Here is a 22,616-nt window from a genome sequence, read left to right as displayed (position 1 = left end):
TAAAGAAGGAAGGAAGGAGAGCTACATGCAACCAGTTTTGAATGGTTAATGGAGGGAAAATATAATCCAGCCTTTCAATGATGTCTTCTCACCACATGCCCCGGCTGGACTCATCGTCAGTACCCGCCTGCTGAACGCACTTACTACAGTATTTCAGGGAGTCTCACACTGCCAGAACCCCACCTGAGGCAGAAGAACTCAGCAACCGGAGCTCTGTGTGCATGTGGGTTTGGGGCATTCTGTGTCCCAGGTCTGGTTCATGTAAGCAGAACGCTTGTCTATCATTGACAAAAAGATGCAGTCAAACAGCAAACCTTTCAAACCAGCAAACCCTGGCCACCCTTCTGGACACGCCCCTGAATTTTATTTTTAGTGTTTATGTCCACAGCCACTGTTTTTGGCTAGCACCCACTACCTCAGAGTGTTTCACAGTAGTGTTTACAGTTGTTTGGTTAAGAAAGTGAACTTCAGTTCTCATCAGTAGTATCTGTATCATTGTCTTTAAATAGCTCCTTGCTCTAAATATTTACCTTTAAGTAAATCTCTCTGGTAAAACATGGGGCAGAGTTCATCTGTCATCAGCAGCTGTAGATCTGGAACCCCAAAGAAAAAGATCTGTTTCTCCTTCACCATTTCTGTCTGCAAAGCTTGCATCATAAGTGCCCGCTTATCTTAATTTTGATTGGCCGGTGAGGGAGAAGTGACATTGACAGCTGCTGTGTTGATCCAAAAGTTAGACTTTTTTCTACTGAGAGTGTGGCGGCATAGTCTGTCTGTGCATCTGTGCCATTCTTACTAGAAATGTAATATTTAAAAGACCTTTTAAGGCATTTTCTCCAAACTTGGTGCTTTTTCTTAAGGAGGAACTGATGAGATTTTGGATCTTAAAGGTCAAGGTCATTGGGCTTCCTTTCCCTTGCCTCTATGAGTTCTACTAATCAATAAACCAGTGAAACCCCAGCTGACCTTCTCAAACCTCCTGTATGTCCACTGTCTGGTTATCATTTAACTGGAGGAGGCGTGTGAGCACCAGGTGATATTTCTAGTTTTATTTAATCAATTATTGAAACATTTTTTGAACATTCATCTCCTACACGCATCTTATTGGAGAGATGCATTTGATCTGAGTTTTTGATATCATAGCTAATTGAAATAACAATCTGACTCAAATCACTGACAGCCTTAGTGAGGATGTTTCAGAGCTAGTCTGAACATTTTAGTCCAGGAAGCATCACAGTTCTGCTACTTTCTCACCACCGTGTGGACTTCTGCATCAGTGAAGTGTTGTTTTTCCCCCTCGGTCAGACCGTGTGAGAGTGACACAGTAAAAGAAGTCGCCCCCCCCCCCCCCCCCCCAGTCCTTCTGTCACAGCTGTTTTTAGGATGTCCCCCTCCCCTCACCGTTAATTCAGCAGTGTTCTCTGCGGCGGTGAAACCAGAAATATCCAGGATCAGGCTCTGACAGAATGAGGTCTGTGAAGGTGATGAGGACATTTTATTTACTGCAGTTTGTCCTGTCACTGCTCTGGGTTCACTAAAACGCCAGATTCTTCTTGTTCATTGGGTTTATGTTTAACACCAGATTTAAATCAAACTCATATCTTTTTATGTAGAGCACACAGGACTGAGGGTGGATTATTTCAACATGGACCAGTTAAAGTGAGATTTTTAACAGTCAAGGATCCCTTTTTCCAACATTATAATATTATTATTGCTAGGGATGTCCTGATCCTGCTTTTTAGGTTATTAATCATGATACTGATGATTTCTGAGTTAAATCAACTGATGCAGATGGCCATCGGAAACTGGGAAGAGAGAAAGAGCAGTAAATCTGAACCCAGGCTGCCCAATTTATGACAACATTGTCTGAGCGTTACCACAGCACTTCTATTCATTTATATGATGTGTATATTTATGGGGATGAGTATGAGTAAGACCCAAACTAACCCCAAAGCTGAAGTATGAACCAAACCCTGACCAAAAAATTGTGGTTTAAACTGTGACCCCAAAGCTAAGATAAAACTATACCATTACCCCAAAAATGAGGTGTTGACCAAACTATAATGCCAGAACTGAGGTATGAGGTAAACCTTGGGTTCCAAAACAAAAGTACAAACCAAGCTGTGACCCTAAAACCAAGGCAGAACTGGACTGTGACCTCAAAATTGATGTATGACCCAAACTGTGAGCCCAAAACTACTGCATAACCTGAACCAAACTGACCCCAAAACTACTGCATAACCTGAACCAAACTGTGACCCCAAAACTACTGCATAACCTGAACCAAACTGACCCCAAAACTACTGCATAATCTGAACCAAACTGTGAGCCCAAAACTACTGCATAACCTGAAGCAAACTGACCCCAAAACTACTGCATAACCTGAAGCAAACTGACCCCAAAACTACTGCATAACCTGAACCAAACTGTGACCCCAAAACTACTGCATAACCTGAACCAAACTGACCCCAAAACTACTGCATAACCTGAACGAAACTGACCCCAAAACTACTGCATAACCTGAACCAAACTGTGACCCCAAAACTACTGCATAATCTGAACCAAACTGACCCCAAAACTACTGCATAACCTGAACCAAACTGACCCCAAAACTACTGCATAACCTGAACCAAACTGACCCCAAAACTACTGCATAACCTGAACGAAACTGACCCCAAAACTACTGCATAACCTGAACCAAACTGTGACCCCAAAACTACTGCATAATCTGAACCAAACTGACCCCAAAACTACTGCATAACCTGAAGCAAACTGACCCCAAAACTACTGCATAACCTGAACCAAACTGTGACCCCAAAACTACTACATAACCTGAACCAAACTGACCCCAAAACTACTGCATAACCTGAACCAAACTGTGACCCCAAAACTACTGCATAACCTGAAGCAAACTGACCCCAAAACTACTGCATAACCTGAACCAAACTGACCCCAAAATTACTGCATAACCTGAACCAAACTGACCCCAAAACTACTGCATAATCTGAACCAAACTGACCCCAAAACTACTGCATAACCTGAACCAAACTGTGACCCTAAAACTACTGCATAACGTGAACCAAACTGACCCCAAAACTACTGCATAATCTGAACCAAACTGACCCCAAAACTACTGCATAACCTGAACCAAACTGTGACCCCAAAACTACTGCATATCCTGAACCAAACTGACCCCAAAACTACTGCATAACCTGAAGCAAATTGACCCCAAAATTACTGCATAACCTGAACCAAACTGACCCCAAAACTACTGCATAACCTGAACCAAACTGTGAGCCCAAAACTACTGCATATCCTGAACCAAACTGACCCCAAAACTACTGCATAACCTGAACCAAACTGTGACCCAAAACCAATGTATAGACCAAACTGTGACCCCAAAACAACTGCATACCATGAACCAAATTGTGACAACAAAAATAAGGTATAACTGAACAATGAGCTCAAAACTGAGATATGAATCAAACTGTTGCCCCAAAATAGAGGTATGAAAAATCATGGGCCCAAAACCAAAGTTTGTAAAAAACAAACAAACAAACTGTGACCTAAAAACCAAGGAATGAAGTAAACTCTGGTCCCAAAACTAAAGTAGAACCAGACTGTGACTCCAAAACCAAGACCTCTGAGAACCATGAGAGCCTGAAGTTTTTTTGAAGTTGACCCATAAAGTTGGAGTGGCAGGTTTCCTTTCTTTTGATAATCTCATTTTAACCCCTGAACATGACTGCAGGGCTGTTAAAGGCTGTCTGATTGGTATCAGTCTTGTTTTTGCTTCCTCTAGCATTTTGTCGTTGCTCTGTCACAGGGCGTTTTGTTGCTGTGACATAGGGCGTTTTGTTGCTCCTCCCACTGCTGTCTGTCTCAATAACAGAGCTTCAGTTGCTCCGATCTCACCTTGCTCTTCTTTCTTACCTTCACCTTCTCTCCTCCTACGTCTCCATGACAACCACTGCTGCATCACTGCTTCTCTTTCACACATACATTGCCGTGGTAACCATGATGGAGCCAGTCGCCATGGTAACACATTGTCCCGATTCCACCATCAAGGGCAGAGAGGTTTTAGTGCTGGAGAGCATTTCCCAGAGGAGACACTACCACACCTCCTCCCCCTCCTTCTTTGATGCTCTATGTGAGAGTGATGAAGGTGTATCTGTTTAACACGCTGCTTTATCAGAGCTGCTGCTGTAAACAAGGAAAGAGAGTAGGATGATTAGAGAAGTCCATCATCATCATCATCATCATCAGCTTCATCACAGCAGACTGACGAAATGTTGCCACATCATCTCTATAGGATGTGACTCTTTAAAGAGTACGTAACCCCTCATAAACCTTTATTCAGATGTAAACCTATGTATCTGTGTATTTAGTAGTACTGTAGATCAGTTAGGGGTCAGATTTTGACATTATGACACAAACTATTTAATCCTAATTTTGTGTTAAAATGTACATAATCACTGCCCTCTACAGGCTGAAACCATCTATGTCTTCACAGAGCTCAGCAGTTACCGCCCACTTTTTCTACAACCATTAACTTCACTAGTAGCAGCCCACAGCTGAAATTCACACACCACCAATCAAAGGTGTTGTTGTGGCACTCGAGGATTGTGGGTAATGTAGTTCTGTTGGCTGAAATTGAGAATAAACCACGTTTTTCTTAAAGTGAAGTTGATTCTATGAGAAATAGTGTCTTCTCCATGACCATATGCCATGGTTTCGCACCCAGATAGCTTGTGATAAGTCTATCCTTGAATGGCTAACAATCAAATCAGCACAAACTAGATGATGTTGTGGGACACTGGGAAGGAGGGTGTAGGCATTTTTTCAAATTTCAGGGTAGAAACACCTCTGCTGAAACTCTGGGCTTTAGTTACTTTGAAAGTACAGAAACACAGTGACCTAAAACCATGAACTGAACAATGTAGGCCACAGCCATTTGGACAGTGTTCCTCTGTTGTTGTTTTTTCAAAAGAAATGAAAAAAATGACAGTTTTCAATTTTTATGTTTGGATCAAAAAAGGAAGGTCAAAGAAAGGAACACTGGAGATGTAAAAATCATTTTTCCCAAATGTGTTTTAAAAAAAGAATATTACATAATTTTGATCCTTTTTTGATCCAAAAATAAAAGTGACAAGATGAATAAAACACTGTTCTTTATTTATTTTCTCCTTTTTGGAAAACAAAAACAAGGAAACAGAAAACAAAACAACAATTTGTCTTTGGTTTTCTGCTTTTTTCTTGTTTTTTCAAGATTTATTTTTGGGCCTTTTCATTCCTTTATTTGATAGAGGAAGGACAGTGGATAGATTTGGAAACAGGGAGGAGAGTGGGGAGAGACATGAAGTAAGAGCCACAGGCCGGATTTGAACCCGAGCCGCCCGCGTACATGGGCAGCGCCTAAAACCACTCGACCATCTGCACTCCGGTTTTCTGCTTTTTTTATAACTTAATTTTATATTTAACTGCTTCAAAGCATCCAGGTTACCTTTTTCGGGTTTTTTCATGTTTTTTTTCTCCTATTTTCAAATGGTGATTTACTTAGGATGTCTCATTTCAAATAAAAAAAATCTGCAAATACATTTAGTGTTAATGATCATTAACTTTATGATTAATGTGTCAGTTAACTTTTCAAAGAACAAGGAAATGTCCTGAAGTTACTGGACAGATGAATATATTGGACAATATCAGTGCCAGTGTTTAACTGATGCATCAGTGCATCCCTTATAGGAAAAACCTTTGAAAATCTAGTCCCATCTATTTAAGAGGGCTGCTACACAGAGCAATGACCATAACACAAAGTTTAAGAAGAGATGGTAGTCAGAAGAATTAAAATGTTTATTTTGAATGATTCAACATGTTTTGACATCAACATCTACCTTTTCTTATTCTGAAGTATTCATCATGTTCACACACTGCATCGTGACATCTGGACTGTGACAGTTCAGGGGGAATACAGATACCCTTATCAATCGTAGATCGTTTGTTTCTGCCTGTCTGTCTCATGTTGTGTTCTCCCAGTCTGATGTGAATAAAAATAGCTGCTATTACTCTGCCTGTGAAGAAAGATCCTCAAAGTCTTACTGAGCATCACAAACTGCTGCTGACTCCATGGTAACACGCTGCTGTTAGCATCCATTCAAACAGACATGTTGCTACTGTCACTGCTCAGACTTCAAACACAGTGGCGAGCAGAGTAGATGATGGAAACGACACTCAAATGAGCAAGGGCTGGCAGTGAAGACCAATTTCTTTGACCTTTGACCTCTAATGGAGCTTAGCTAACGTTCAAGCAGGAAGACTGTTTTTACTCATTCTTCAGTCACCACTCATTCACATCTCTCCCTTTTCTATTCTTTCTCTCTTCCTGCTCTGACGATCAGCTGATTATGGGCGTTCACTCTCCTAAGTACTCAGCCAGTCAGATTCTGCCACAACCTTGTTTGACCAATCATCATGCACCTGTCAGATTTTAAATCTATCATTCTCTCACAGTCAGCCAGTCATTCTGTGCAGACGCTGCAACGCTCCTCCACCCCAGCCACCTCCATTCAGTTATTCAACATCTTGTCCAGATCCTTACAGAGCTCCTGCTAATCTTATCCTGCATTTCTGGGTTCCTGGGCAGCTTCTCAGAAGTCTGCTCCTCATCTGATCCTGCATCTTTCAACACCACCACCAGTGTATGGACACCAAGGGGGGATCCTATTCCTGCCTTTCACTTCTCTACCCCTTCAAATATATATCGTCACAGTGGAGTCTAATCGCCAAGGACTTTGCACGGTTCTCTTTCATTCATTTGTAAAATAAATCATTGTCAAATTTGTATTAAGTCTCTCCTGATTGAAATAAGTTCATGCTGAAGTCAAAGTGGACATCTGTGCAAAGTTTGATGAAACCAATCAGAGTTTGAGACCTCTGTGATATGAGGCCATATCCTCAGAAAAAGGCTTTGGAGTGGCTGGTGTTGGTTTTTATGGCGGTTTATTATATCAGCCTGCATATGTAACAAAACAACAGGGTATTGAGTTGTGAATGTGACCTCAAAGGCAGTATGAGTCTCTGCCATTCCTGCCGCTGAGCGGCAGAAAGCATGAGCTGGAAACAGGAATCAGTGGGGAAGAAACAGTAAGTGGTGTTATTTCAGCTGCCGTTGCAGTTGCCTTGTAATTATTGAAATTTTGATGATGTTCACTGTGGTCAGTACAGATCCTCAGCTGATGAAAAATTTTTAGAGAAATGTTTGAAATCGTAACAGTACGTAAAAAAAAAATAAAAAAAACACAGGCCAGAAGCATTATGTCAGTGATGAATATAAGCTAAACCCCACTCCATTCTGCTGCCTCTTATCTTAAAAGAAAATTAAGACCTTCAATTTCAACAAATCAACCATACAGTTAAATAATATTCAAGGTAGGGGGAACTTAATGACAACAGATTATAATCTATAGCATTTACAGGTAGTCCCATGATGTCTAATTAGCATAATTGGTTTTATATGGGAGAGATTAAAAAAAGAAACAACAATAAAAACTGTCTCGTCCATCACCCCCGAATAAATTAACAAAATGTGTGTTTCGTTAAATTCTGAAGTTATTTCAATGAATGCTTCAGTAGGTGGACATATCCGACACTATAACAATTTATACAACGTAATACAAAAGTTGAGAGCTGCACTGTGTGAGTTTGTCACATGAAAAACAAAAAAAGGTTTAACTGGAGTTAAAATTGAACTAGACAGCCAGGGAACTTTGATCTTGTCTGAAAAACACTGAACTTTTGCAAACAAATTGAACAACGAGCAATCTCTACAGACAAGCTAAAGTAAGAAGAAGTTAACAAATCACTGAAATACGGAGAAACAGCTGATCTAGAACTTCATATTAACAAAGCTTTGACATTAATTCAGCTTCACATCTGTCACTGATGAACCAGGCTGATATGTGCTTTTAGCCTCTGCTTAGTGTTCTCAAAATCAGGTCCATATAAAGAAAAGTTGATTTTTTGGGGGGTGTGCCGGTAGTCGAGTGGTTAAGGCGCGCAGCACAGGTTTCGAAACCAACCTCATGCTCTTTGCCGCATGTTTCTCCCCCACTTATCCCTATTCCCGAGTCTATCCACTGTCCTCCTCTATCCAATAACGGCCCTAAAACAAATCTTTATCAAAAAAAATGAAAAGTTGATTTTTGACCACATATCTATGTCTACAGCCCACTGTGTTTTTAGGAAATGTTATGGGTCTCTATTGAGTCTAAATATCCCAAATATAAGTGGATATTACTTTGTTTCTTCTCCCATTGTCATCACTTTCTCATTGAGCATACAGCAGTGTTTCAGACCATTTTGCCACTCAGCCTGGCAGAACAGTTGTGATAGTCCACACCTAACCCACTAATAGCCAACACAGAGGATTTATTTCACTTTTGTAAGTAACCTGTATTTGTCTGTTTCAGGCTCTGCCCCCCCAGCAGATCAGACAGTGGTCATCGAGGAGTTTCGTTATCTCTCTCAGAAGCTCTTTGTGTCCGTGTCAGTGTTCGCCGGGTTTGGGATCATCTTAGGAATCATCTGCCTCACCTTCAATATTTACAACAGCAATGTTAGGTAGGTTGGCAACTTTGGCAACACAGCAACTTCAGCAACACACCTTTAACATTAACAACAGCAATGTTAGGTAGGTTGGCAACTCTAGCAACTTCAACACACTTTCAACATCTACAACAGCAATCTAGGGTAGGTTGGCCATTTCAGCAACTCAGTAACTTCAACAACACATCTTTAACATTAACAACAGGAACGTGGGGTAAGCAGCGATGTCAGGTACATCTGGATACACACTAAAGGATATCAGGCCCAATCCTGACCAAATTTCTTTCCCCCAGCGTTCAAGGGCCAAATCCTGATTCAAGGGTACACTGAATTTTTTGTCAAACTAACCCTCAAGTGTGTGTCAATACAATTATTTGAGTGTTGTAGCTTTTCTATCTTTGTATTTTAAAAGTTATATTATCCTGTTTATTTTTGTTCCGGCCGTGTTTTACATCCATGTTTTTTAATGAATTAGTCTACATGGTAACAACCGTATTATTTGATCTGTGCAGGTACATCCAGAACTCTCAGCCGTACCTGAACAACATGACAGCAGTGGGCTGTATGATGGCGTTAGCTGCTGTTTTTCCCCTGGGCATCGATGGCCTACACGTCCACAAACACCACTTCCCTGTTGTCTGCCAGGTATAACAAGAAGTACTGCTTCAAACAGAATGTATTTTTATATGTGGACATACGGTATTTATAGCTCATTTTAAAATTCTGTCAAATACTCTGTGCTTCTTTATTGGCCAGTTCCGACTCTGGTTACTCGGCCTGGGCTTCAGTCTGGCGTACGGCAGCATGTTCACCAAGATCTGGTGGGTCCACACCGTCTTCACCAAGAAGGAGGAAAAGAAGGACAGGAGAAAGGTAAGGACACAAGGAGACTGAAGCCCAGTTTAAATCAAACATCAGTGTTTGGTGTTAAAATAGACTGGCCTGCATGTAAAAGACAAGAATGGAATGTTTTATAGGCTTTGGTGGATAACATCATCATCAAAGGCAAGGATGGAATGTATTTAAAGCTATAATGAAGGATGTCATCCTTGAAGGCGAGGGTGGAATGTTTGATGGACTTTGAAAAATGGTATTTTCAAAGGCAAGGAAGGGAGGTTTTTTGACTTAAAAGAATGCCATCATATTCAAGAAGAAAGGATGGATTGATTTATAGGATTAAAAGGATGACCTTATCTTAAAAGGCAAGGACGGTGTCAGGCTGTGGTGAAAAACTCAAAAGGAGGACCCAAATGCAGATAAACACAAACTAAATTTAATTAAAAATCCAAGGAAAAAACTCAAACAAAACTTACTTCAATCCACAAAATTAACTAAGCAGGTAACAGAGGTCTCAAAAAAAAAAAAAAAAAAAAAAAACGAGGAGGAACTGGACAGGCAATGTAGACATCAAACAATGAACTGATAAAAGACAGGGAGAAACACAGAACCTAAATACACAGGGAATGATTGCAGACAGAGAGGCAGGTGTGACTAATGAGACACAGGTGAAACTAGTGAGGGTAGTCAATGTGTGGGGAAACTCAGGCAGGAAGAAAAGTAGAATCACACACAACTTTTTAAAAAGTTGCCAACAGTCAACATATGGAAACAATTGCTGGTATATATGTGTTGTAATAATTTTTGGGGGGGAAAAGTATGCTGACTTTTTTTAATAACTTTTCATCTTGGTTTAAAGAAGAATATGAGCATAATGAGGGGATTGGCTGATATGACTACAAGCCAGCAAGTTAGCTGTTTGTCAGTAGGCTTAAGACCTGTCTCAGCCCTCTGTCTGTTTCTAGGTTGATATAAAGTCAGCCATTATCAGTATGGTGCCCTGTGCGGATTGGCTTCAAAGGCCCCCTTCAATAACCAAATGGCAGATGTCACTCAGACTTTAGCCAGTATTTTCTACAGTCTATAGCAGTTTTAGGTCATTGCAGGAGACACTGTTGCTCACTGTTGCTCAGTGAACTGAGCCATTGCAGCTTGAATCAGGCCAGCTGTCAGTGTTGCCTGTGATCTGGTTGTCAAAGTTACCAACTGCTGGTTTTGAACCATACCGTGTGTTTCAACGGCCAATCAGAGCCTCAGAGCCTGGAGAGGAAGTCAGCTGCCATTGTACACAGGCTATAGTACATTTTCATCAGCGGTTATGGTGCACTTTGAGGCAAGTCTAGGTTTGCCTTGGGATATTTGCAAACATATGTTCGCATGCAGGGCTGTACGGCGGTGCAGGGGTTAGCGCTGTTGCCTCACAGCAAGAAGGTCCCTCGTTCGTATCCCAGTCAGGGCCTTTCTGTGCGGAGTTTGCATGTTCTCCCCGTGCACGTGTGGATTCTCTCCGGGTACTCCGGCTTCCTCCCACCACCAAAAACATGCTCATCAGGTTAATTGGTGACTCTAAATTGGCCGTAGGTGTGGATGTGAGCATGCCTGGTTGTCTGTCTCTATATGTCAGGCCTGCGATTGACTGGCAACCAGTCCCGGGTGTACCCCGCTTCTTGTCCTAATGACATCTGGGATAGGCTCCAGCCCCCCGGTGACCCCTAATGGGATAAGCGGTATAGAAAATGGATGGATGGATGGATGTTCACATGCTAAAGTAGCTATTTTGCTTGACATTGAACATGGTGTGCCTTATGTATTGGGGTTGATCTTAGGTGTGCCTTGGCTGGGCATACAGAGTTTAAAACCCACCAGATAACTCTATATGTGTTTATAGCAGTCATCACCAAGACACCAAGACCAGACTGCTCCTGGAATAACTAGCAGCCTCTAGATCAGTGCAGATCCAGTCTTTGGAGATGTCATGGCAGACAGCTCCAAAGACCGGATCCTCTTGTTTTTTTCTGTTTTTATACTCGAGTACAATGTCAACCATAGACTTCAACTCACTGCCATGGTCCTGGTTCACATCATACACTTCCAGTTACATGAAGCTAGAGATAGGCGTGATACTGAAGCACAGGGAGTCATTGCCATGGAAACGATACATTGTCTCCTCTAGTTACAGCAGTATGAACTGACAGGCTGTGAGAAAGTTGCTGAGCAGCCCATTGAAGCAGTTGTAGACTGGACTTGTCTGTGAATGTTTGGTCTGAAGCAGGCTGAAAATGTTCTGTAGTAGTCGTATTGGCCTATAACCAACCATGTCCCATGGCGTCCATGTTCCTGTTCCTTCCAGGATGTGAAGCTTAAATGTTGTCATCATGCTGTGCTGTATTTAACATTGCTTGTTCTCTAAACATTGAGATTCTGGTGATGGTTTTTATGTTATCATTTCCTAACTGAACTACAAAGATGATGGATATTGAAAATCCAGTGACTGAACCACGTTTCCTGTCAAAAACCATTTCTGATATCCCAATAGCTACCATCAGATAAGAGATAACGTTTGCATACAGCTACATCTGAGTTCACATTTTTACATTTGACTCCCTCTTCAGTTATCTTTCTCACAAAATTACACTGTTATTTATTTTCCCAGCAGCATTTGGAGCCATGGAAACTATACGCCACGGTGGGCGTCCTGCTTGGGATCGATATCCTCTCTCTGATGATCTGGCAGATCGTTGACCCTCTGCACATCACTGTGGAGGTAAGATATTTGAAAGGTTTTAGACCAACAAGAATGAAGCACATATTAATCAACCTGCACTGATTAATACCTGTCTTGTGTCCGGTTGTGTTTCAGCTGCCTTTAAGCATGCTGCTGTCCAACGGCTGTTAAAAAGCAGTAATTTTGACCCATCAGTGCTCTCCAACTTCAGGCCTATCTCTAAACTACTTTTCTTGTCTAAAGTATTGGAGAAAGTTGCCTTGGCTCAGTAACAGGATTTTCTAACTCACCAAAAATTAAATGAAAAGTTTTAGCCTGGGTTTAAGTCCTGTCAAAGCACTGAAACTGCTCTTTTAACAATTTTTAATGATATGATTTTGACTGTAGACTCAGGAGACACTGCTACTCTGGTACTGTTAAATTTAACTGCTTCTTTTGAGACTGATGACCACATGGCAATTCACACCCTGACTTCATCTACAAGATAGCCTCCAAGACCCATACCAAAATCCTAATCCAAAATCTATGATGATTTTCTGATTAGTTCTATGATTATCTAAATGATGATTGCTTTGATTATTTCTAGGAACATTTCTGTTTTTTCTGTAATGATTTCTATCATCTCCACGTGTCTGTGTTTGTTGAGCAGAAGTTCACCAGAGAAGCTCCTAAAGGCGATCTGGACGTCCTGATTCAGCCTCTGCTGGAACACTGCAGCTCTCAGAAGATGAACACCTGGCTGGGTGAGTCACATCTGCTCTGACATCACCTTCATCTTTCAGACCGCCTTCTATGTGTATACAGCAAAGTTAAAATGATGGCTTCCATCTTGTCTTCCTAGGCGTGGTTTATGGTTATAAAGGTTTACTGCTCCTGCTCGGCATCTTCCTCGCCTATGAGACTAAATCCATCTCTACTGAGAAGATCAACGACCACCGTGCTGTGGGCATGGCCATCTACAATGTGGCGGTGAGTCTCTGAGTCTTTGTTCACATTTGTGTTTAAAGTTAAACAAAGGTAGACACAAACACGCCAGACTGTTGTTGATACGACCACCAGGTTTCATTAATGAGAGCTGAAGGTTTTCCGTTCTGATGGACAAATTCTTTATGGTCATCAGCGTTTAATAACAGATATTTAACACCAAGGACAGGCACCATGATCTTTTTATGATGGTTACTGGGTCAGTGGTCACTGGTTCAGAATAGCTGATCACAGGGAAGAACATGACAGACCTATCCGTGGTTCTCAGTCAATCATCACAACTGATGTCAGGGTGGCGTAAGAAAGAGGGCTGGACTAGCCAACACCCTGAAAGAACCTACTGTATTTACTGCGCTATAGGTTGTTTTCAGTCACTTTTTCCCAGTGATGCGCTAAGAGCAGGTGGTGGTCAACAAGAGCTAAACAGTGGTTATGAATCAATGTGAATGGAGGAGCAGTTATCCTAAAATTTTAACAACCATTTGTTATGATCCCTACACTTTGCACTAAAAATATTTTTCCCACAGGTCAACCAATTACCTAGCGTGGAGGTGATCAATATCACTAATGGCTTAGTCCTGCTAGACCTCCTACAACACATCTAGACAGATGGGGGGTGACAAGAGTAAAGAGTAGTCTTGTACTGAGCTGAGAGGCTAGCTGAGCCGCTTAAATAGTTTTCCTGCTCATTTTTACAAAAACATGCTTTTAATCTAACTGCTGATGCCAGTTAAGAAGGTTGCAATGTTTTAAAGACATTAAAGGATGGTAGCATCTTCAAACACAAGGATTAAATATTTTAGAAACGTCAAAGGATGGTTTCATCTTCAAAGGCAAGGATGGAATGTTTGAAAGACATTTGAGGATTATGTCACCGTCAAAGGCAAGGATGGCATGTTGCAAAAACATTGAAGGATTAGATCATCTCCATGAGCAAGGATGGAAAGTTTTAAGACATTAAAGGATTACATTATCTTCAAAGGCAGGAACTAAATTGTTCATGAAGCTGGGATGTTTGGGATTTTCCCCTCAATTTTTGACACATAACAGGACATAATTGGCTACTTTCTGAAAAGTGGATGGAACTGGTGAGAAGTAGGGTTTCCTTCACTCCTTTCAAGTTACACCCGATTTTCCAAAAGTTGCCAACAAGGACAGTCAACACAAGAGAAAGATTGTTGGTTTATGGAACTTAGTAATAATGTATTGTTCATGAATGAGCCGGTTCCATGAGCCAGCTCTTTTATATGAACAACAGGAGCTGGCTCCTGTTTGACAGCCAGGTTCCTGTCATCCATTTTTGATGCTATGTAATCAATATTTAAAAAGCCAAACTGGTACCATATCAAGAGCTGTTTGGGAGCTAAAAGATTGGCTCTTATTGCTGGGCTGATCCCAATGATCCAGATTTAGAGGCGCATTTCTAATCACAATGAGCGAGGCTGGATGGACATCTGCTGATAAATCACAGGGTTTACTGTGATGAACTGGACAGATCCAAACCAGACCACTTGGTGGAAACAGATTTTATTTGAGCATTTGATCATCTGGAGTTCTCCACTGTGATGTGCCATCATGACTGTGTCTATTCATGTGTTATGATGAAGGGCTCTGCTCCTCCTCCCTGTCTTCCTCCTGTTTGTCCTTCCAACACCAGTCTTCATCCCCTCCTAGTGAGTCTCTCTCATTCTGTCAGGTTTCGTGTTATAATGAGGACACAGGTGGCGGTGACTCTGCAGACAGACTTGTATTCTAAATGATGACAGAAGGGCATGCTGCAGGATGCACTGAGCATGCTCAAACCACACACAGACACAGAAGCTCATCAGCAAGAATAAAGTCAGATGTCACAGATGTCAGTTCATTACAGAAACGAGTTAGATCACCTTTAGGCCTGTGTGACCTACGCTTTCATGACCTACACTGTGTGACCCACACTTAACAAATTCGACTTATGTGTTGGTGTGTCAGCATCTATCTCCAGTCCTCCACCTAATCCCTAATAGGTGGTGTGGTTTCTATGCTAGTCGTATGACCATTACCTGTTCCAAATCTTACATTTCCTGCTTGTTTGTGTACAGGAAACCATGGTGACTGAGAGGGAGCATATTCTTTTGTAGTTGTAGCTAAAAAATACTGATCTACTGTTGATTATACTTCAGTTATTGCTGAGAAGAAAACAGAGGAGACATCAGAGGAGATGGAATGTATAGTAGCTGAATCACCTGAGGCAACGGGATGGGGAAATGTTAGAGAAAGACATGGATGAGGAAATGACTGATATTCACACGTTATTCACATATTCACATGTCAGTGACTAGACTTGGTTAGTTGATATTTTCAGATGTCAGTGAGTAGATCTGACTAGTCGTATCTCTGCAGACCTTTATCTCAAAGCAGAGTACATTCAATATGTCTGTAGACATTTCTCAGACAGTAGCAGAGATGTGATGGTGATAGATTACTGACAAATGTGAGTGCAGGAATAAGATGCATGCCGCCCATTGACTGGTACACATGGTACAATTCTGAACATTCATAATGCCATTCCTCCTTCATGATGTGAACGTCTGTGCTCAGGCAGAGATGCTGAGTGTTGTGAGAGCATCACAAATGAAACCTATGTGTTGCTGTTTGATTTGTACTCATGTTTTTTTCTAAATCAGTATCATTGATGGTATTATTGATTCACATTAGGGCCCTGGTCCCAAATCTGAGTACACACTTGACCCCAAAGTCCAGTTCATTTGATCTGTAAGAACATAAATGTACTGGACTGAAGCACTGTGTTCAGTGGTCTCATTTATAACGTTGCATATGCACATAACGGGGTCCAGAGTTGGTGTACGCCACTTTCCACTCAGAGTATGTGATCTTAAAAACAGATCTGACAGTAAAATGTGTTGACATGTAAACATACTCGGACTCAGACGTACGAACATTTTAAAGGTGAAACAGACTGTGAGTTGGTGAAGTGAAGCCAGTTTTTCCATTAAGACATCTGCAATAATTTATTACACTAAATACTAAACTTAAGTCCACCATCTACGTTATCATAAACACACAGTTTCATATCTATGCATGCCTAGCAGCTGCGCTGTGTCCCTACCTTCACGTCTTTCATATCAAGCGTTTGCTGCTCTTTGTCTGTGTCTTACTACTGTCTTCTTCAGTTTGACTCCTGTAAATCTCCCTACAAGCGACCTTTTCAATAGTGGTACTGAGCTGGAAAATTTAAGAATAAAAGCATTCTTTGCAAAGGAGGGACTTTCTCCACAGAATGGCCAAACTGGGCTTTTACTTTGAAAATCATAAACCGAACATTCACTCATACTGGCCCTCATTTATCAAATGTGAGTATGCCAGAAACCTGGGTGTAAGGTCACCTCTGTATTTAGCAATCTGCTCAAATCCCACGCCAGCTCTCAACTCGTGTATATACGTTTTCAACTCAGTGTGGACTCACTGTGCAGTTTAAATCTACAGGTGTTAGACAGAATTAGATATGACATTAAAAATGTATTTACCATTCACCCAGCCTCCGACAATCCATGTGAGCAACGATGCTTTCTAACGATGTTAGAGAGGGGTCTGATTCTTTGGGGGATTGTGGACAGGCCAGGGGCACATATTTTTGTTAGAAAAGCCTGAAAAGGTCTATTTTGCACATTATGTGACCTTTAATGTCCCTTCTGTTAATGTAGGAAAATAGTGAGACCTCATGACATTTTAAGTGTTTCTGCATTTGATGCTGTTAATGTCTTTTTGCACTCTATTAATTTTGGGTCATGATGCACCATCAGAAGCCCTCCTTGCACAAATCAGCTTGTAGCCTAAACACTGAATGTTTAGTGACACATTTAAAAGAACTAGATCTTTTTTTCGTGAGATGGACAGCTAAAATATCCTGACATAAGATAAGGTAAAGGTAAAGAGAAGGTTTAGGAGGCACAGCTGGAGTGCTGTGCATATTAAAAGAGCAGTGGTGAACAAAGACTATAGAGTAGAATAAATAGTTGAATGACTTAAGTGAAATGAAGTAGTTTATGAACATAATCTAAAAAAAAACTGAGAGAAAAGCAGCATTAATAACTTTTATTCTACAGCAACCTCTATTCTTTTTCTTAGGAGAAAAGGGAGCAAAAAAACAAAAAAAAAAAACAAAAAGGACAATACAAAAAAAATCCCAAAACATAATAATAACCACCCTGAATTGCAGAGATGCAGATTCACACAGGATTAGTATTTACCAGCTGACCTCCCTGTGTGCTCAATGATGGTGACTTAACTTGAACATTTAACTTTGCACATTACAGAATAACACTATTTTCATGACATGTGACGGGGGCCTTAAAACAGACATTATTCCTCTGTGCAGGAGAATTTACCAGAGAAGGGAAGCTGTGCTGCTCACAGACAGTGACTTTTTAATCACTAACGTGCCCACTCAGCTGATTTTTGTCATTTTAATTCAGAGGATAATCCAACCAGTGTTTTCTCTCTAATATGATGAGTCTGACCCTAAAGCCTCTGTATGCTCACATCGTTAAATCTCTTTGTAGAATCTTCTTCATGTTTCTGATTTAAAAAAAAGCTCATGCTCACGTTTCAGCGGCACGCTTATACCATATGTTTCTAAATTCCTATTTGTAACACGATGATTTACACCAGGGTCATCAAACACATATGAACAAAGGCCAGCTTTTTCCTGTCAGATGCTATAGGGCACAGAATTTCAAATAAACTAAAATAAAATAAATGTTTTGGACTAATTAAATTTTTATTGTTTAAATATTATTTTTTAAGTTTTTGTGGAAAAAAAAGAGCACTACCATTTTGCCTCATTCAACATAAGGCCCAAGGGGTCGGTTTTGTTTTTATAGTCAATAGATTTTTAATTCATAATAAGAAATCTAAAACCATTAAACAAGCTGTTTCCCAATGACTGTTTAAAACAGGAATGAAAAACATGAAAAATCTGCCCTTTGCCCTTACAATCTCATAATTCATATTAAATTTGTAATAAAACAAGAAACTAAAAATGAACCATTTTTTATTTTCTCATTTTTCGTTTTCAATTTTCTTTTTACATTTTTAAAAGAAATGAAAAATGAAAAAAAAAAACATTTGTTTTTTGTTGTATTGTTTTTGTGTTTTGATCAAGAAAGGGAAGCTCAAAGAACGTAACTCTGGTGATGTAACATTCTTTTTCCCTTTGTGTGAACAGCTGCAGGTGTCATGAAAAAAAGAATGCCACTTCACCAGCACTCTTTTTATCTTCACGTTTTGATCAGAACACTAAAAAGTAAGATATAAAACATACTTTTTTAAATTTTTTTAATTAATTTTGGAAACGGTTTGTTTTTTTGTATTTTTGATTCTCAGTATTATATGAATTGTCTTAAAGGGTCTGGCATGGGCTTGTCCATGTTTTTCCCCTCTATTTATATAGTTATCAGGAAGGTGATTGGCTGTAAAATACACAAGCAACATTTCAGTCATGAAAGAGGAGGATTTTTTTCATTTTCACTGACTGTCTGCTACAGCTATTTAAATTAGTGCAACAAACAAAGCTTTATTTGAGAGCAGTAGCTCATACTCCTGGTTGAATATTCACTAATAATGGCTGACAGGTGATTTTTTTTTTTTTTATGTAAAACTCATTAAACTTGGAGGTCAATCCTGATTGAACTGTTTGACTCTTAATTGTTTTTGGCTCTGTATTCTAGTGAATCACACTGAAGTTTATCACTCTTGTCATAAAAACACAGAGTTTGTCCTGAAGGCACAGATGGTCTTAAGGTAGAAGTGTGCCAGCATTACATTCAGTCTAAATGGATTAAGAAAATTCTACATAATGTGCATTTAAGACATTCAGATCATTTGAGCTTGGTTTACAAGCGTCCTCTGCACAGTTGGTGGCCGAGTGTTGACATTCTTTAAGTAGCATTGACTTTCACATACTGGTCCTTTAAAGTTCACCACTGAGCTGTATGATCCAAAATAAAACAGGCCGTCTACAGGTCGATAACACTCGTCTCCTCACCACCCAAACATGTCTGCTCCAGAACCTTCATCGACAGTGAGATGAGGTTTTCACTCTGAGCTCTGGGATGATTGACAGCTGATCAATGTGGATCGATCGTCAGTCTGACATTCATCTGTCTCTTCATTTATCTCACCGCCTCATTGTGACTCTGATCATCTCCTCTCTCTGTCCGTCTGTCCCTGCTTATTTTTTTCTAGTTGTTTCTCTCCTACTCATCTCTTTGTGATTATAGAGATGAAACCAGAGCTGCTGCATTGCCCCTCTGTTAAAATGATGAAAATCAATAAAAACTAAACTGCATGAGTTTGATCTGAACATTTATCAGCAGCTCAGGCCCCAGTATGTCTAATTTGAGAAGGGTTAAAGTAGACATCAGGCAGATTAGAGGAAGGTGTCTGTCTGCTGGTTTTGACATCAACACTTTGGTAAAAATGACAAACATTACCCTTAAACATTTCATGTAAACATAAATACAGGCTCTGTTTGTCAAAAATGTAGAATATTAGTGCATTAAAAATAAGAGACACTAGAGGGCGATGCTGCCATTCAGCTGAGGCTGTAGCACTCTGATTTCTATGGAGGGCTGAGTCTAGTTTAATTTATATGTCTAATGTCTTTTAATGTGACATGCTGTTTAAATGTATAACCATGTATTTACATATTCATAAATGCAGGCAAAGACAAATTTCTGTGTTTATATGTTAATAGAAATCAAAGACTCTCCATTTTATTCTGTTAAAAATTCATTTTAGAGATAAAATTTTGCTGTATTAAAACCATCATTTCCCTAAGTTATAAAATATTAAGAAAATGATGTCTAATGAATAAAAATGTATTTTTTCAGACATCTGCCATGTAAACCTGCAATTTTTCTCTCTCTCTGTCTCTCTTGCAGGTCCTGTGTATGATCACGGCTCCTGTCACCATGATCCTCTCCTCTCAGCAGGACGCATCCTTTGCCTTTGCCTCCCTCGCCATCGTCTTCTCCGTCTACATCACGCTGGTTGTTCTGTTTGTCCCAAAGGTAAAAAAAGAGCACCATCATTGTCCTCCTAATCTTCATCATTACCATCATCAGATAAAAATGACTAAAAATGAACTGACAAATAAACAAAAGCAATAAAATAAATACAGTTTAACACCCTAAAATACAAAAATTAATAAGCTCAACTACTATATTATAGCCAGTAGATGAGCTCAACTATTGTAGCTAGTGGATGTGCTACCCTACTGTAATGTAGCTAGTAGATGAGCACAACTACAGCATTATCGCTAGGAAATTAGCTCAACTTCTTAATTACAGCTAGTAGATGAGCTCAACTACAGTAATATACCTATTAGATTAACTCAACTATCGCATTATAGCTAGTAGATTACGTAAACTACCACGTATAGCTAGTAGATGAGCTCAACTATGGTAATATACCTATTAGATGAGCTAAACAACCATATTATGGCTAGTAGATGAGCTCAACTATCATATTGTAGCCAGTGGATGTGCTTCCCTACCATAATATAGCTAGTAGAAGAGCTCAACTGCTGCATTATGGCTAAGAGATTAGCTCAACTACTATATTACAGCTTGCAGATGAGCTCAACTACAGTAATATACCTATTAGACGAGCTATCACACTAAAGCTAGTAGACTATGTAAACTATCATGTTTTAGCTAGTAGATGAGGTCATCTACCCTATTAAAGCTAGTAAATTACATCAACTACCATATTATCGCTAGTAGATTATGTCAACTACCATATTATAGCTAGTAGATGAGCTCAGCTACTGTATTATGGCTGGTAGATGTGCAGACTATCTATGATGAAAACAAGTGGTACTTAAAGAGCATCACAGCAGCACAGAAACTGACCATTGTGTACTGAATGAAATTTAAATCATCATGCAGAAGGGCGGTTTAAACCTTTTTCCTCTTCAGGAGATAAAAAAAAGACTGTGGCTTATATAACAGGACAATTTATATACCAGATTTTACGATAAATATGTTCAAAGTAGTGCTCAGCTCAAAAGACACTCAAACAGATAACCAATACTACTTGGAGGAACAATCCAAGGACATTTATTGGAGAATGGTAGTTGGTTTCACATTAGGGACCCAGGCTTGTACCTGAGTACATTGGACCCCTAGTCTGGTTCACTGGGTTAGTGTGAACACAAGCAGTCCCTACTCAGGCACCATGCCTTAGTCCACTTGAAGAGAAGGTAACAGGCATGGTTTATTTGTATGGTGTGCAGATTTGAACACAACCTTGCTCAAGTATACGGTACGCACCAGAGTTGTAACATCAATCCTTAAAGTCTCCTGTCTCCTCTTCCTGCCTCTGTCATGTCTAATGTGAAAATACCCTTAATAGCATGTCCTTGGGTCCAAAATGTTACTGAAGAATCAGTTTCATATGAGCTTATTTGATCATGTTCTAACACCAGATGTGTTTTGTCTGATCATTTGGATAATAGCTGCAAAATTACATGATATATGCTAACATATTCTAGTCAAATTAGTTTCTTACCTTTAGTTTCAGTTAGAGAGAACAATAAATGGACTCTTTCAGCGTGAGGACAAATCCTCAGCAGTGGAGCTCCTTTTTAAAGGATTTTATCTGTGAGGGGTTCAAACACAGAGCCCTCCCTCACAAAATGATGAACTTTAGGTTGTACAGACCTCATGTATTTGGTGTTTTTGTGCCATAGATGAGGCGTCTGATCACACGAGGGGAGTGGCAGTCTGACGCTCATGAGACGATGAAGACTGGCTCATCCACCAACAACAACGATGAAGAGAAGTCCAGACAGCTGGAGAGAGAGAACAAGGAGCTGCAGAAGATCATCCAGGAGGTCAAACTAATCTACTTTTTTCTTTAGCCTAAAGAAAAGACATGAGCACACTAGACCAAAAAAAGGGCTTTCAGCACCTACTGTTGGACCTTGATACAGAAAAGATCCCTTTGAAAATAATTAACCTCCTCTTTGCACCCGGCTGCAGTGGTGGATTTAGGACGTTTGAGGGCCAGGGGCTAAAATGATAAAAAAGGACACCTGCTGTATATGGTGGGGCACTAGCGCACACAAGGTTGTTATCCATTTAAAGTGAAAGTGCCCTCTGAGGTTTGGTTCACCAAGTGAGCACCCTAGAGGACACTTAAACACAATTCTTTTCTAAGGACATCCTGTAGGACACTTTTCACTCATTGTCCACATGCAGGGCCCAATAGAGGGATATTAGTCGTTTTGTCCCCTGTAAGGGAGCTATGGAAGGCAAGCTATCATATATTTTCCACTTTAAGGACACCGTAGGGGGCACTTTGTCAAACTTTGTTCACTGGAGAGGCTCTTGAAGGGGTACTTCATTAAAAATTTTGTCCACAATAGGGCACCAAAGAGGGCACTTGGTCAAATATTGTC

At 40.2% G+C, this 22,616-nt stretch overlaps 1 protein-coding gene across 5 annotated transcripts in view; it reads left to right on the top strand.

Moving 5' to 3' along the window:
- Positions 1–22,616, top strand: part of gabbr1b (gamma-aminobutyric acid (GABA) B receptor, 1b) — a 102,348-nt gene that overhangs the window by 75,421 nt on the left and 4,311 nt on the right. For 3 of the 5 annotated variants that reach the window (XM_041809856.1, XM_041809854.1, XM_041809852.1), the window contains 8 exons: positions 8,469–8,619; positions 9,117–9,249; positions 9,361–9,477; positions 12,095–12,205; positions 12,816–12,909; positions 13,008–13,135; positions 20,095–20,223; positions 21,906–22,049. In XM_041809856.1, coding sequence (XP_041665790.1) covers positions 8,469–8,619; positions 9,117–9,249; positions 9,361–9,477; positions 12,095–12,205; positions 12,816–12,909; positions 13,008–13,135; positions 20,095–20,223; positions 21,906–22,049 — 1,007 coding nt within the window. The remainder of the gene's footprint in view (positions 1–8,468; positions 8,620–9,116; positions 9,250–9,360; positions 9,478–12,094; positions 12,206–12,815; positions 12,910–13,007; positions 13,136–20,094; positions 20,224–21,905; positions 22,050–22,616) is intronic. The other 2 variants (XM_041809853.1, XM_041809855.1) reach the window with 1 other exon arrangement.

This window comes from Cheilinus undulatus, linkage group 16 (assembly GCF_018320785.1).
Source record: "Cheilinus undulatus linkage group 16, ASM1832078v1, whole genome shotgun sequence".
Lineage (NCBI taxonomy): Eukaryota > Metazoa > Chordata > Actinopteri > Labriformes > Labridae > Cheilinus > Cheilinus undulatus.
The sequence above is the reverse complement of the archived record's forward strand: the minus strand, read 5'-3'. Positions and strand labels throughout refer to the sequence as shown.